Here is a 14226-nt window from a genome sequence, read left to right as displayed (position 1 = left end):
TAACCACTACGCTACCAGAGCTCCTTAGACCAAAACATACGGGGAAGTAAACAGAATTTCAGTTCAGCTACACACCCTCAGTGAAACAGCATGTAGAAACTGCAAACCTAATTTACAATGACATTTATAAGTCTTCTTACATAATTAATTTTGGTAAGATATAGTTTAATGTAGATCACTTCAAAGCCATTAAACTGAAAAGCAAAGAATAATTTAGTCGCAGTAATGAAAACTAAAATTTAGCCAGGAAGAGGCAAAGATTATTTCCCAATTGGTACAATTCTTTTGACAAAGAGTAATGAATGGTACCTTATTAATGTTAGAAATTATTAATAAAGTATTTATCTTTGGTGTTATTTTAAATCATTGAATATGTATAGAGTTAATCATCAAGAGATGATAGATTTGAGTCATAATTTACAAACCTGGTTATACCATAAGGAGTATAAACCATTCTCTGACTTGTATTTTTTTAAATCAGTTTAGCGATCTAAGGGATATAATAAAGCCAGCCTTCTTCCCTCCAGACCTTCTCTCACTTAACACTCATACTTGACTGCCAGCCAAAAGTTTAGTGGTTTGAATCTACTCAATAATGCCCCAAAATATCTGCTTCCAAAAAAAATTATAGCCAAGAAACCCTATGGAGCTGAGTTCTTCTCTGTAATATGGAGTCACCATGAACCAGAGGCCTGCGTACACGGCAGGCATTCTACTTTAATCACTTAGACATCTGAAACTGGTGTCTTCCACCTATGCAAGAGAACTAATACTTCCCATACTCTGACCTTCATGAGGCTATCAGGAATCCGTCATCCCTCCCATCCCTTTTTTTTTTTTTCAGGATTAGCTCTGTTCTTTAAATCAACTAAACGTGGCTATGATCAGGACTTCTGAAGACCATATTAAAAATGGTAGGGCCCTAGTTCCCGAGTTCTAATTCTGACACCTGGTACGGGAACAGATATTAGGGAACCAAAGACCTATCACACACTCAATAATTGGTATTTGTTTGCTTCTGATTCAACTCCTTACCCCTCTCTACTGTATGAAACTCTCCACTCTACTTTCTGAAACTGCCTCTAAGTGATCAGTAAGGTGTAACAACTTCTCTTATCTTGCCTTAGCTAAAACCTGGCTATCCTCAAGGACTGTGCTCCACTGCATCTGTCTCAAATGGTAGGAGATGATAATTTCCCCTGCCCCCATCATTATTTCCAGATCATTAAGTACTCATCTTCTGTAAAAGCCTCTGCTCCTTTGAGAGTTAGTCCATCTAGCTATATCACCTGTCAGCCAACCTTATTCAATAAAGATTTGGTGTCCATGGCTCCTAATCTTTCTCTCCACACATTTTCTGTCATCAGTACCAGAAACAACATTTTCCACATGGACATCTAACACCTACATCTCTGCTTCAGTAATATCTCTGTCCATCTCAGTCACACAAATGGTTATATTCTAGGCCTTGTCATCAACTCACAGTTGCATGACTTCTAAGAATCACATCTCAGTTTCTGACTGAAATTACTGTCACTGCCTCTTCCAGATCACAATTCCTCACCTTTCTTTTCATCATCACCAGGAGGACCTCCACCCGCCCCCCTTCCTACCCCACCCAAGACTTTCATCTTGCTTTTTATTCAGCTTAGCTGTCTCATTTGCTGTAGAGTCAGTTCTGACTCATAACAACCCTATAAAGGGTTTCCAAGGAGCAGGTGGTGGGTTTGAACTGCTGACCTTGTGGTTGGTTCATAGTCCAGTGCTAATCCACAGCACCACACAATACTTTAGTCAACTTCTTGCCAATATGTTGTTGTTGTTAAGTGCTTTTGAGTCGGTTCCAACCCTTAGCGACCCTGTGTATAGGGTTTCCGAGGAGCAGGTGGTGAACTTAAACCACCAACCTTGCAATTCATATGGCTTTGCAGTATAGCTCATTAACCCACAGTGCCACATGCATTTGCCCTTCTGCCATATCTTACTGATAAAATGCAAAACACTGGTAACAAACACATCTAGCGCTTTAGAAAAAAATTACATTTAAAGGTCAACCTGTGACTACCTTAAATTCATGATCAAAATCTCAAAAAAAAAAAAAACACCTTAATGTTGAACAGCAGTTCTATTACATTTTTATAGTCCATTTGTTTTCACATGTCTCACAATATCTGTATAAGATAGCTGCTGCTTACTGCAAACTGCTGACCACTTCATTTGTCCTTGACATACTTCATAGGGAAAATTTATCCCATGAGAGAAAAGTCCCTAATTTCCTGCCATGTTTCTGAAATAACTATTTGTTTACAAATCCATCTGTTATGGATTGAATTGTGTCCCCCAAAATATATGTCATCTAGACTGGGCCATGATTTTTACTTTTATGCAATTGAACTTCATTTTGTGATCTTAGGTAATTAGCTTATGTGTTGTAACTCCATACCTTTATGATGTTAATGAGGCGGGATGCATGGTAGTTACATTAATGAGGCAGAATACAATTTACAGGATTAGGTTGTATCTTGAGTCAATCTCTTTTGGGATACCAAGGGATTAAACAAGTGAGCAGAGATCAGAGGGAACACCAAGAAAGAGCTTATGTGGAGCACATCCTTTGGACCAGGGATTTGAGTTGAGCACCTCCTAGACCCAGGGAAAGGCTGATGCCCAGAAACAAGTACCTTTCCAAGGAATGCGAGGCCCACAGATGCTGAAGGACACAAGGACCTGCTTCCTAAACTGTGAGCGTACACAAAGAAAAAGCCTTTCCCAGAGGTGGCACTTTAAATTCAGACTTCTGGCCTCCTAAACTGTGAGAGGATAAATATCTGCTTGTTAAAGCCATCCACTTGAGGCATTTTGCTACAGCAGCACTAGACAACTAAGACCTCATCTTTTCAACCTTTTTTTCCTGTTATAATAAAAGCACTCTTCCACCTATCTAAGAAAAATCTCTCCGCTTGTTTGGATCTCAAGGCCACTTGACTTCTCAGGACTCTTATCTTACCTTTCTCTTTCCCATATGGATAATCAATTTCAGCCCCCTTTCACTCTCTTTAGTATAACTAGATGGGTTACCCTTGAGTAGATTCTGACATTGCAACTTTGTGTTATGAAGAAAACGGTGTTCTGCAGGGTTTTAATGGTTGGGATCTCTCTAAGGTAGATCATATCAGGTCTTTCTTCTGTGGTGCTTCTGGGTAAATTCAAACTCTCAACCTTTCTGTTAGGAGCCAATAGTTTCCGCAGAATATAAGCATATCACTTTCATTTAAAAAAGAGTACATTTATCTTTCTGCATACTATTTACTTTTATATAAATATTAACTTCTCAAAAATACCGTCAATGTCGGAATTTTCTAATTTTTATAGTCATCAGCCAACCTAACCCAATTTTTGCTTTCAACTATGAGACTGAAAAGTCTCCAAATAAGGTCACTAATAATCTTCTACATTGGAAAAGCCAATGAATATTGTACTCCTCACATTACTTAACCATCCATAGCAACACCAAATACACATGACCAGTTCCATTGTCCTAGAGATATTTTGCCTCAGTCTCCATGACTCCAGTGGATTTACTTCAGTGTTTTAGAAGTTCTTTTGTTTGCTCTATTATAAAATACTAGAGTGCTCAAGACAGGGTCTTTATCACTTCAAATCCGTTCCCATGGTTCACCTCTCCAAAACAAATTGCTCTTATGATATCTTAAGTACTCTAGGCATCTCAAACTCAGCATATTCAAATACAATTCATGAACTATATGTTTTCTTCAAATTAATCCATCTCAAAGATTCCTTTATTTATAAATGATATCACTATAGCCACTCAGCTATGTAAGATAGGATGTATAGATGTCAAAGAATTTTCAGATCACTCTTCTTCAATATCCCATATCTTATTAACTACCAACTCCTAGCAATTCCATATCACAAATATTCCTTAATAAACCCACATCTTAACTGGCATTCTTCACCGTCTCTTGCCCAGTCTGTATGTAGACAGATCTTATTTACAAACACAAATCCAACAATGCCACTCCCTCAAATTCCTTTAATTATAACTCACTACTGTTAAGACGGAGGCCTGGTGTGGCACTGTGGGCTAATGTGTCAGACTGCAAAGTCATTTGAACTGCAAGGTCAGTGGTTCAAACTCACCAGCTGCTCCTTGGAAACCCTATACAAGGTCACTATGAGTCGGAATCCACCCGACTTGACATCACTTAACAACAACAACAACTGTTAAGATAAAATACAAAATCTGTAACATGGTGTACAAGGTCCTCATGATCTGGTCTTACAACATTAGATTCACCTTATGCCACATTCCTGTCACTCCCAATTAATTTTATGTTTTAGTCATTCTAACTTTTTCCTAATTCTTCCAATGTGCCTTTCTAGTTTCTGGGTTTCTTCCTCAAATACTCTTCTGACCCCTCCCCTTTATTTTGTGAACTTCTCATTCTTCAGATCTCAACTTAAATGTCATTTTATCAATAAAGTCTCCTCTAACACCATTACTCCAAAAAAGGTGTCTCAATTTTATTTTCTCTTAGCTCTTTACAAGTCTCCATATTATTTATTAGATGTAATTAAAATCAGCGATACATATAGTTGTTTAATTTATCTATTCTGCCAGAACATAAACTCCGTAAAGGTAAAGGGACAGCTACTTTGTCTTCTAAATAAATTAACATGCTCAATTAAATCAAAGACTATTCCTCAGCACATAGCATCTACTCCCGCTTTTTTTCTGAGTCTTCTTGTATGAACTTTACTGGACAGTAAAATCTACACTTTCCAGATCTCTTGCAGATACAAACATCTATTCTGCTAACTAGATGCACTTAGTAAGGATCTGAAGGAGTCTTGGTAGTACAAGGGTTAAGTGCTGGGCTGCTAACTGAAAGGTTGGTTTGAAAGACAATGGCTCCACAGGAGACAGACTTGGTAACCTAGAAAAACTATTTATGGGGTAGTTCTACTAAGAAGCCTGATGGTCTAACGGCTGAATGATCATCTGCCAAGCAAAAAATCAGTGGTTTGAACCCACCAGCCTTTCTGTGGGAGAAAAGACCTGGTGAGCAGCTCCCAAAAAGATTACAATTATATTCCTTTGGCAAACCTCATATGATTGCTTAAATAATTTTTAATCACATAGGAAAATGTTACTTTAGTCTTCGAAATTTTAGCAATGTAAGTCTCTGTACTCCAAGGGATTTATAATATAACTTATTTAGTCTGTATGTCTATAGCATGCTTCTCCCACCAAACTATTTAAGGAGAGAGAGTAATAATATTCTAACATACTTATATTAAACAGAATGGATCTCAACAGGATGTACTTGTATACAGTTGTTGTAAGCAATTTATTCTATGCTTCTGATATACATCTCAATGCACAGAAACAAAAACTGTTGCATCAAATTTAAAATAATAACAAAAGCAATAAGGATAAAATCCAAATGATGCTAATTTCCTTATTCAGAGGGGTTTATATGTTAGACAACATTGAGATAAACACCTGGTCCACAGGAATATTCCTGGCACAGAGGAAAATTAATCCTTTTTTAACACTTGAAATCTGGTCACAGATTTGACTCTTCAACAAACTTCAACAGCTCCCCACTACTTATAAAGTCCAAAAGCCTAAAGCAAGAATTTAAGGCCTTTCATATTTGGACCAAAATCTACATGCCTAACCTTTCATGTACCTCACAATCCAGCCCAAATGAACAATTCCTTCTCTAAATACAGCCAGTGCTCTCCTTTGGCTGCAGTATCTTTCTTCTCACCTTTACATGCCTTTCAGTGTATTGCTGGCTATTAATACCCAAGATCACTGGCTTGAGTTAATCGAGTTGTCATGAACTATGTATTCTTCTCTTGCATCATTTGCCACCTTCTGCTTTACTTATAAATATATTTGTAAATCATTTATGCGATTGTATCTTAAAAGGAAGAGACCTTGCTTGGTTTAGGTACTTTCATCTATAGTGGTTCTCAAGAAATGTCCTCAATAGAATTAAAACTGTCATGTTAGTTTACAATTTTATATCTAGTTGTTGTTGTTGTTGTTGTTAAGTGCTTTCGAGTCGGTTCCGACCCATAGCGACCCTGTACAGGGTTTCCGAGGGTTATATAATATAAATTACTCTTAAAATATACGCTGTGAGTTGGTTCTTACACACAGTGACCCTGTATAATATTTCCAAGGACGTAAATCTTTTGCAGAAGCAGAAATCCTCATCTTTCTACTGTCAAGTGGTTGATGGGCTTGAACTACTGACCTTGTGTTTTGTAGGCCAGAGTTTATGCTAGAGTCCACCCACCCCTTCCTCTTGGAGCAGCTAATGGATACAAACTGCTGACCCTGAGGTAACCCGTTACACTACAAGAACCCAGTAATATTCCCCTACAATTAAATATATATACTCTGAATTTTTTAATTAAAAAAAAAAAAAAAGATTTTTGGTGAAAGATTACACGTAACATTCTCATTAGATAATTTCCACATAGGTAATGTTGGTGTTGGAGTCTTGGTGTGGTGTTGTGGGCTAATGCGTCAGACTGCAAGTCGTTTGAACTGCAAGGTTGGTGGTTCAAGCTCACCAGCTGCTCCTTGGAAACCCTATACAGGGTCACTATGGGTCGGAATCAACTCAACGGCACTTATTAACAACAATGTTGGTGTTTTTGTTAAGTGCTCTCGAGTTGGTTCTGACTCATAGTGACCCTTGTATGGGGTTCTCGAGGAGGTGAGTCTGAACCAGCGACCTTTTGGCTTGCAGTGCAGTGCTTATCCTACAGCACCACACCAGGACTCCACTATTGTTGCTGTTGTCAAGTGCTATCAAGTCGGTTCTGACCCACAGCAACCCTGCAGCACAGGGTTTCCAAGAAGCAGCTGGTGAGCTTGAACCGCCGACTTTGCACTTCAAATTGACTTTACAGTCCAGCGCTTAACCTATAGTACCACACTAGGACTCCATTACTTAGACTTAATCACTCTATGGCAATATTCTCTTTGTGCTTAGTTTACTCCCTTTCTAGTACTGTAGTTTCCCTGCCCCCATATCTTTCTATCATTGCTTTTGAGTAACTATTGACTTTTGGTCTCATGCTGATGACAAGTAGGTTTCATACTAGTTTTCAAGTAGGGTACACCAAGCTTATTATTTGTTAATAGGTAATCTCAGAGGATAGGATTGGTTCAAGGTTTAAAGAGTATCTCAGGGAGTTCTCCGTTCTCTACTGTTCTAGTTTGTCTGGCTTATTTTCCCCATGGATCCATATGATAAACACTGGATTGCAAAACACAAGGTCTGCAGTTTGAGCCTGCCAGCCACTCCTCTGGAGAAAAAATGTGGCTTTCTGCTCCTGCAAAGGTTTAAGAAGACTCAGAAACCCTAACCAGGATCACTATGCATTGGAACTGAATTGACAGCACTTACCAACAACGAACAATAATAAAAATTTAAGTTCTGCTCCATATTTTCCTCTCAATGTATCTGGGACCAACTATTCTGATCCCAGTCATAATGGTTTGTAATAATAACTAGGCATCACCTTCTTCTGGTCTCAAGGTAAATAGGTTTTGACTGGTGTAGACTTGTTTCTTCTCTGCACTTCTGGTTACCACAAGGTCGGTGGTTCAACCTCACCAGCCGTTCCTTAGAAACCCTATACAGGGTCAGAAGCGATTTAACGGTACTTAACAATAACAATATTAAATATGGTGATGGTTAGAGGAGTTGTGTAGTATAATTGCTCCTTACTAGGAAGACTCCTTTTGAATTGTGGCAAATGCACAGAAATAGTCTTATCACAACATACACACACACACACACACAGGCAAACACACACAATAAAAAACATTTTCTTAATGAAATTTTATTTACTAGCTATATAAGTAAAGTGTAAGTCCTGGTGTGACACTGTGGGTTAATGTGCTGGACTGCAAGGTCAGCGGTTCAAGCTCACCAGCTACTCCTCGGAAATCTTATACAGGGTTGCTATGGGTCAGAACTGACTCGACGGCACTTAACCACAACAACAAATATAAGTAAAGTTATACTGGGTTTAGTAAAACTGTTAGCAAATGCTTCAAAAGCGATCCTTGATAAGTCAAGCATTCAGATGATTACAATAAACACTTAGAGATAAAGTATGACTGTGGCATGGTAGGGATTTAGTTGCAATTCAATTAACAAAAACCATAAGGCTCAATTTCTATATACTAGATAGATAGCACATATAACTTCTAATTTTAAATGTTTTGAGTATTTAATTTCTCATTTTTCAAAAACATAGGAGGAAATATCTCCTACTATCAAGCGTAGTGGCTACGAATCGGGCTGCGAACAGCAAGGTCAGCAGTTCGAAACTACCAGCTGCTCCACGGGAGAAAGATGTGGCGTTCTGCTCCCGTAAAGATCAACAGCTTTGGAAACCCTGTGTAGGGTCGCTATGAGTCGGAACCGACTCCACGGCACATAACAACAACAACATCATGGTAACAGCTTCCTTTTGATTGCTAGAATGTTAATACCATTCATGCGCATAAAGAATTTCAAGAAATAAGAAAAAAATTATAACCACTATATGAAAAATTTTAAATTCTGCAATTTCAGGAAAACATTCAGAAAGGTTCTTTTGTGGTAGAAAGTAGTTTCCACTCGGGAGAAGCTCACTTTTAAACATCTCTCTTCGTGGGGACTATAGCTAGGCTGAAGAAATGTTCTTCCATTAAAACACACACAGAAGGCACAATGACCTGGAAACTTCAAAACATCTTAAGACTGGGAGTTTGTTTTTGAACACATAGGTTGGACTTTGGAGTTAGATAGACTCTTGTTCGAATCATAACTCCATCACTTGTTACCTGGGAATCTCTGCAAAAATTACCCATTCTTCTGAATTTCAGTTTCCTAACTGGTCAGTATCACTATGAGTCAGAATTGATTCGACAGCACTTAACAACAACAACAATTATAAACTGGGGATAGGAATCCGTAGAGGACAGAATAATTATGCAGATTAAATGAGGTGATGAAGGCGAAAACATCTTTCATAATGTCTGTCTCAGAGAAACAAATAGAAAAAAAAGTAATTTTGGTACAGTGCTATAGGAAAAGCATTGGACTGTAGCCAAAGGGTTGGTGGTTTAAACCCACCAGCTGCTCTTTGGAAATCCTATATAGGGTCACTATGAGTTGGACTTAAAAATATTAGTCCTATGATGGTAAATACAGCAATGTTTCTCAAAAATTTGTGCTTAATAAATGTTTATAGAATTTATTATTTAAAAAATCCATTGTTTTTGTTGAAAAAATCTAGCAAAAACACCAGAATAATGTAATAAAAATGATTAGGGATTTCAAGCCTACCAATTGTATTGAAACTTTTAATTTTCTTATGTTATTTCTTTTTCAGCATAGTGATCTGTGAACCTGTTTGGTGATGTTACCTAAAATAAACATCATTTAAAACTGGCTGAAAATGCTGAAATGGCAAATGTTTTGTCATATGTACATATACACACAGACACATAAACACATATATTTTTTAAATACATACACATTTTAAGTATTCATACAAACTATTTGTACATGCTGTAGAATATTTTATGCTGTATTTGAATGCTGTAGAATATTTTATGCTGTATTTGAATTAACTTACACATGCCATATGAAGTGATAAGAATAGTTTGTATCTACTTGAGTTTATTATAAGGACTGAAAATAAAACAATTCTGTAACTGGTAAACCTTCCTTAAATATTAAACATCACTACTGTAACAAAATAAAAGCAACAAGTAATAAACCTGTATTGTTGAAGATAGCAATGGCTTTCAAAATTTAGAGGCGTGAAGTATCCAGAAATCCACAAGGTGGCTCTCAAAGCTAGGTTTTTAAATACAATAGAGTTGCTTCATATTTCCAAAGACAGGAAGCTGACTTATGAAACCAACTTAGCTTTTCAAATACACTCATAAATTAATGATTACTATGTAGCTGGAAAAACAGGAAACTATATATCACATTTTATATAAAAGAACATTTTATAAAATAAAGACTATGAAAACATTTCAGAGTTCTAAGGGAGCTCTGGTAGCGTAGTAGTTACGAATCCGGCTGCTAATCTCAAAGTCAGAGTTCGACACTACCAGCAGTTCTGTGGGAAAGATGAGGCTTTCTGCTCCCATAAAAATGTACAGCCTCAGAAACCCTATGCAGGGTTGCTATGGGTCGGAATCAACTCTACTGCACAGCAAAAACAAACTGAAAGTGATTTAACATTCAAAACAACTGACATCAGTTTATCACACTTAGAATTTAAAATACCATCATAAGATGGTAAAATTCAGTGCAGTTGTGAGGTTAAACGCATTTTATAAGACAGTAAAACTGAAAATGCATAAGCACAACGTCTGGCAGCTAACAGACGCTTAATAAACATCAGTTAAATCTTAGGCAGTTCAAATAAAATATTTTAGAAGTTATGATCACTTTATGCCCACAAGTTTTGTGGGGTTTTTTTTTTTTTTTTCAATTTGAAAACTTATTTTCATAGCTTTAAGAATCAGCCATTTTTCTCTGTAAAGGGCCATATAATAAATTCTTTATATTTGTGTATCTTACAGTCTATGTCTGAGTCCAGGTGTGGCGCTGTAGGATTAGCACTGGCCCACAAGGTCAGTTTGAACTACTACATCAGTGGTTCAAACTTACCAGCCACTCCTCAGAAACCCTATACAGGGTCACCAAGAATTGGAACCCACTTGACAGCATTTAACAACAACAAGATTCTATGTCACATGGTATTGTCATATTGTTGTTAAGAGCCATAGAGTTGGTTCTGACTCATAGTGACCTTGTATAGGATTTCTGAGGCTTTAAATCTTCATGGTAGCAGAAAGCCTTATATTTCTCTCATGGGATGCATGGTGGGCTCGAATCCCGGACCTTGTGGAGACACATGGTATAAGGGCCAGGAATTCAACATATATTTTAGTTGGACGCATTCAATCAATAACAGGGACCCTTTGGAAGATTATTAAGTCAAAATAGGGTCAAGATTGTAACATTCTTAAAGCTGGAGATCTTGTGTCTGCCATATACAATGTATCTGGTACATCTGGTATACTATGTTCTTCATTCTTATATATTACTGCCATCTGTTCCTTACCTGTTTTTCTGCATGCCCATATTCAGGTCCTTGGGTAGGCAAAAAGCAAAGACTCTGGCCATTATTTTTTGCTCTTTCTATTAGAGACATTGCTGTCCTAACAGTGGCATTCCGAGCATGTACAAACACCATCACCTAGAAGAAAGGAAAGCAATTTTCTAAATATTCAAACTAATTAAACGAAAATTTACTACTAGCCTGGAAATCACCATACAAAAATGAGTATTAATTTCTAAGAATAAAGCTCCCAGTTTATTAGTTCTCCAACTTTGCCTTATTTTAGAAGAAAGCATACATACACACATATAAAACCCACTGCCTTTCTGAGTTGATTCAAATCAATCAAATTCAAATCAAAATCAAATCAAATCAAATCCAAATACAATAGAGTGGTGGTGATGGTAATGTGCCATGGAGTCAGTTCCAACACACAGAGATCATTTACAGGGTTTCTGAGGCTGTAAATCTTTAAGGGAGCAGAAAGCCTCACCTGTATCCTGTGGAACAGCTGGTAGTTTCGAACTGCTGACCTTGAAGTTCGCAGCCTGATTTGTAACCACAATGCTACCAGAGCTTCATATACAATAGAGTAGAATTGCTCAATAGAGTTTCTGAGGTTGCAAATCTTTATAACGGCAGACTGCCTCATCTTTCTCCTATGGAGCAGCTGGTGGGTTTGAACTGTCAACCTTTCAGTTAGCAGCCCAACACTTTACCTGCTGTACCACCAGGGCTCAAATTTATAGTATAAAAGTAGGCTAAATAAAATCAATAATGTAACTATGTATTATTTACTAGCCTATCTTCTAAAAATAAATTGGCAAAAGAACTGAAATTAGTGAATTCAATAAAGTTTAAAGTTAAATGAATGCATTTCTTTGAAAGACATGGCTCATTAGCATACTTATTTATTATACAGAGTATAAAAAACTGAGATCCTCATTTCTCCTTGGAAGATTACCACATTCAATAAAATTTCTAGTATCATAAAGATGCTTAAAGAATTCTAAACAATAAAGCACAGTGTTCTTTGGACAAAATGATATCTAAGAATAAGCAGTCGTAATAAACTGTTTTGAGAATTTCTGGAGATGAAATGCTTTTGGAGAAGTATTTGGAATTATTTTTTTGTAGTAGACCTTCCTGTGGAATACTTTAAAAACTCACTGTGGGAATCTGAATTATGGAGAGTTCCTGTAATCTGGATGCTTTCTCAAAGACAAGTGGAAACAACTACTTTTTGGAACTGTTAGCAGGCAGAATGTAAATGCAGTGGACGCTAATATAACTGGTTAGCAATTTATCTTTGCTGCCTGTCAATGCCTGTAATCTCTTCTCTGTGACAGGACGTCTTGACTGCAATCTCTTTCCCTCCTTCAGCAATCATCTCAACCCCTGCCTTCCCAAAGAGTCACTTCAACCCCAGTGCTGCAGAGTCAATTCTGACTCATAGCAATCCTATAGGGCAGGGTAGAGCTTCACCAATGTGTTTTCAAAAATAATCTTTAGGGAAGCACACTGCCACATCTTTCTACTACTGTGCAGCTGGTGATTTCGAAACCAACCAATCAAAAGTGCTCCTTATTTCTCATGACCCAATTATTTTCCACTTTGAATCTTTTGTTGTTATCATGTGTTTAAAATTAACAAAAGGAAGGTTAACTCAAGGAGCATTTTGGAAATCACTGTTGTTGTTGTTAAGTACCAGTGGAGTGGTTCCAACTCAATAGTGACCCTGTACAGGCAGTAAATCTTTATGGGAGCAGAAAGCCTCATCTTTCTCCCGTGGAGCCGCTGGTAGTTTCGAACTGCTAACCTTGAGATTGGCAGCCTGACTCGTAACCACTATGCTACCAGATCTCCTTGGAAATGATTAGGAACTATGACTTCTGATACAAATTATTTGGGACACATTTCTCTCTGGGCTTTGGGACTAGAATCTTGTGGAACACAAAATGTCCCTCTTGACTTGAGGGAGGCAGGATTAGTGGAATTCATTATATTTCTCTAAATTCTGATCCCTTGATAGATGTACACAATTTAGAGCACCTGAAAATGCAGCATGTGTGTGAACATGGACATGGAATCATTGCTCGAAACCCCATTGCTACTGAGCCAATTTTGACTCCTGAAGGAAACTTTGAAATAATGCACAGGTACCATGAAGTACACAAGGCTTATCTACCAGTAAAAAAATCCAAATGTGATATAAGCTTTATAAAATGACATCTCTGGGATGCATCATCTCATTCAGTACCCTGTTAAAACAGTAATTCACACACACCCGTTCCTTCTGTTTCAGTGACACGGGTCCCCTCATGATGGCCATATGCACTGTCAGTGGGGAAGTAATCCTAGTGGAGAAGACTGCACGTGGGCACTCTATGTCCTGAAGGCCATGAAAGGTTTAAAGAACCATTTATTCTGAAAAAAGAACTGCATTCTTTCTTGTAAATTGATTACTTTTTTCAATTTTTGGATGGTGTGAATAAAAACATCTTTAGACAACTCTATCATTTATCAGCAATATAAAACATAATCTTACGATAATCAGTTTCCTTGCCATAGATGACTTAGAGGCAAGTGTCTGTAAATCCAGCTCCCAAGCAAACAGACACTTGTAAATATTACCAAGGTATTCCTCTTAGGCCCTCAGCAACTTGGAAGTCATAATGCTAGCCTCTCTTCTCAATAATTCCCTATACTCGTCTCAAGTTTTTCTGGAAGGTAGAATTTGCTGTTATGTGACAGCTACACATTTGTAGCGTAGTGGTCACGAATCAGGTTACGAACCTCATGGTCGGCAGTTAGAAACTACCAGCCATTCTGTGGGAGAAAGATGAGGTTTTCTGCTCCCGTAAAGATTTACAGCCACCACTCATCTGTCTGTCATGCTGTGGTGGTTTGAGTTGCTATGATTCTGAGGGCTACGCCACCGGTGTTTTAAATAACCAGCAGGGTCACCCATGGTGGGCAGGTTTCAGATGAGCTACAAAACAAAGACAGACTAGGAAGAAAGAGTGACAAACTACT

At 37.7% G+C, this 14226-nt stretch overlaps 1 protein-coding gene across 1 annotated transcript in view; it reads right to left on the bottom strand.

Moving 5' to 3' along the window:
• Nucleotides 1-14226, bottom strand: part of ASCC3 (activating signal cointegrator 1 complex subunit 3) — a 476917-nt gene that overhangs the window by 238151 nt on the left and 224540 nt on the right. Inside the window, exon 13 of the mRNA XM_006865855.1 lies at nucleotides 11194-11328. Coding sequence (XP_006865917.1) covers nucleotides 11194-11328 — 135 coding nt within the window. The remainder of the gene's footprint in view (nucleotides 1-11193; nucleotides 11329-14226) is intronic.

Source organism: Chrysochloris asiatica, unplaced genomic scaffold (genome assembly GCF_000296735.1).
Source record: "Chrysochloris asiatica unplaced genomic scaffold, ChrAsi1.0 scaffold00084, whole genome shotgun sequence".
In the NCBI taxonomy this organism is placed as follows: Eukaryota; Metazoa; Chordata; class Mammalia; order Afrosoricida; family Chrysochloridae; genus Chrysochloris; species Chrysochloris asiatica.
Note: the sequence above shows the minus strand (reverse complement) of the source record. Positions and strands in the feature narration are given on the sequence as shown.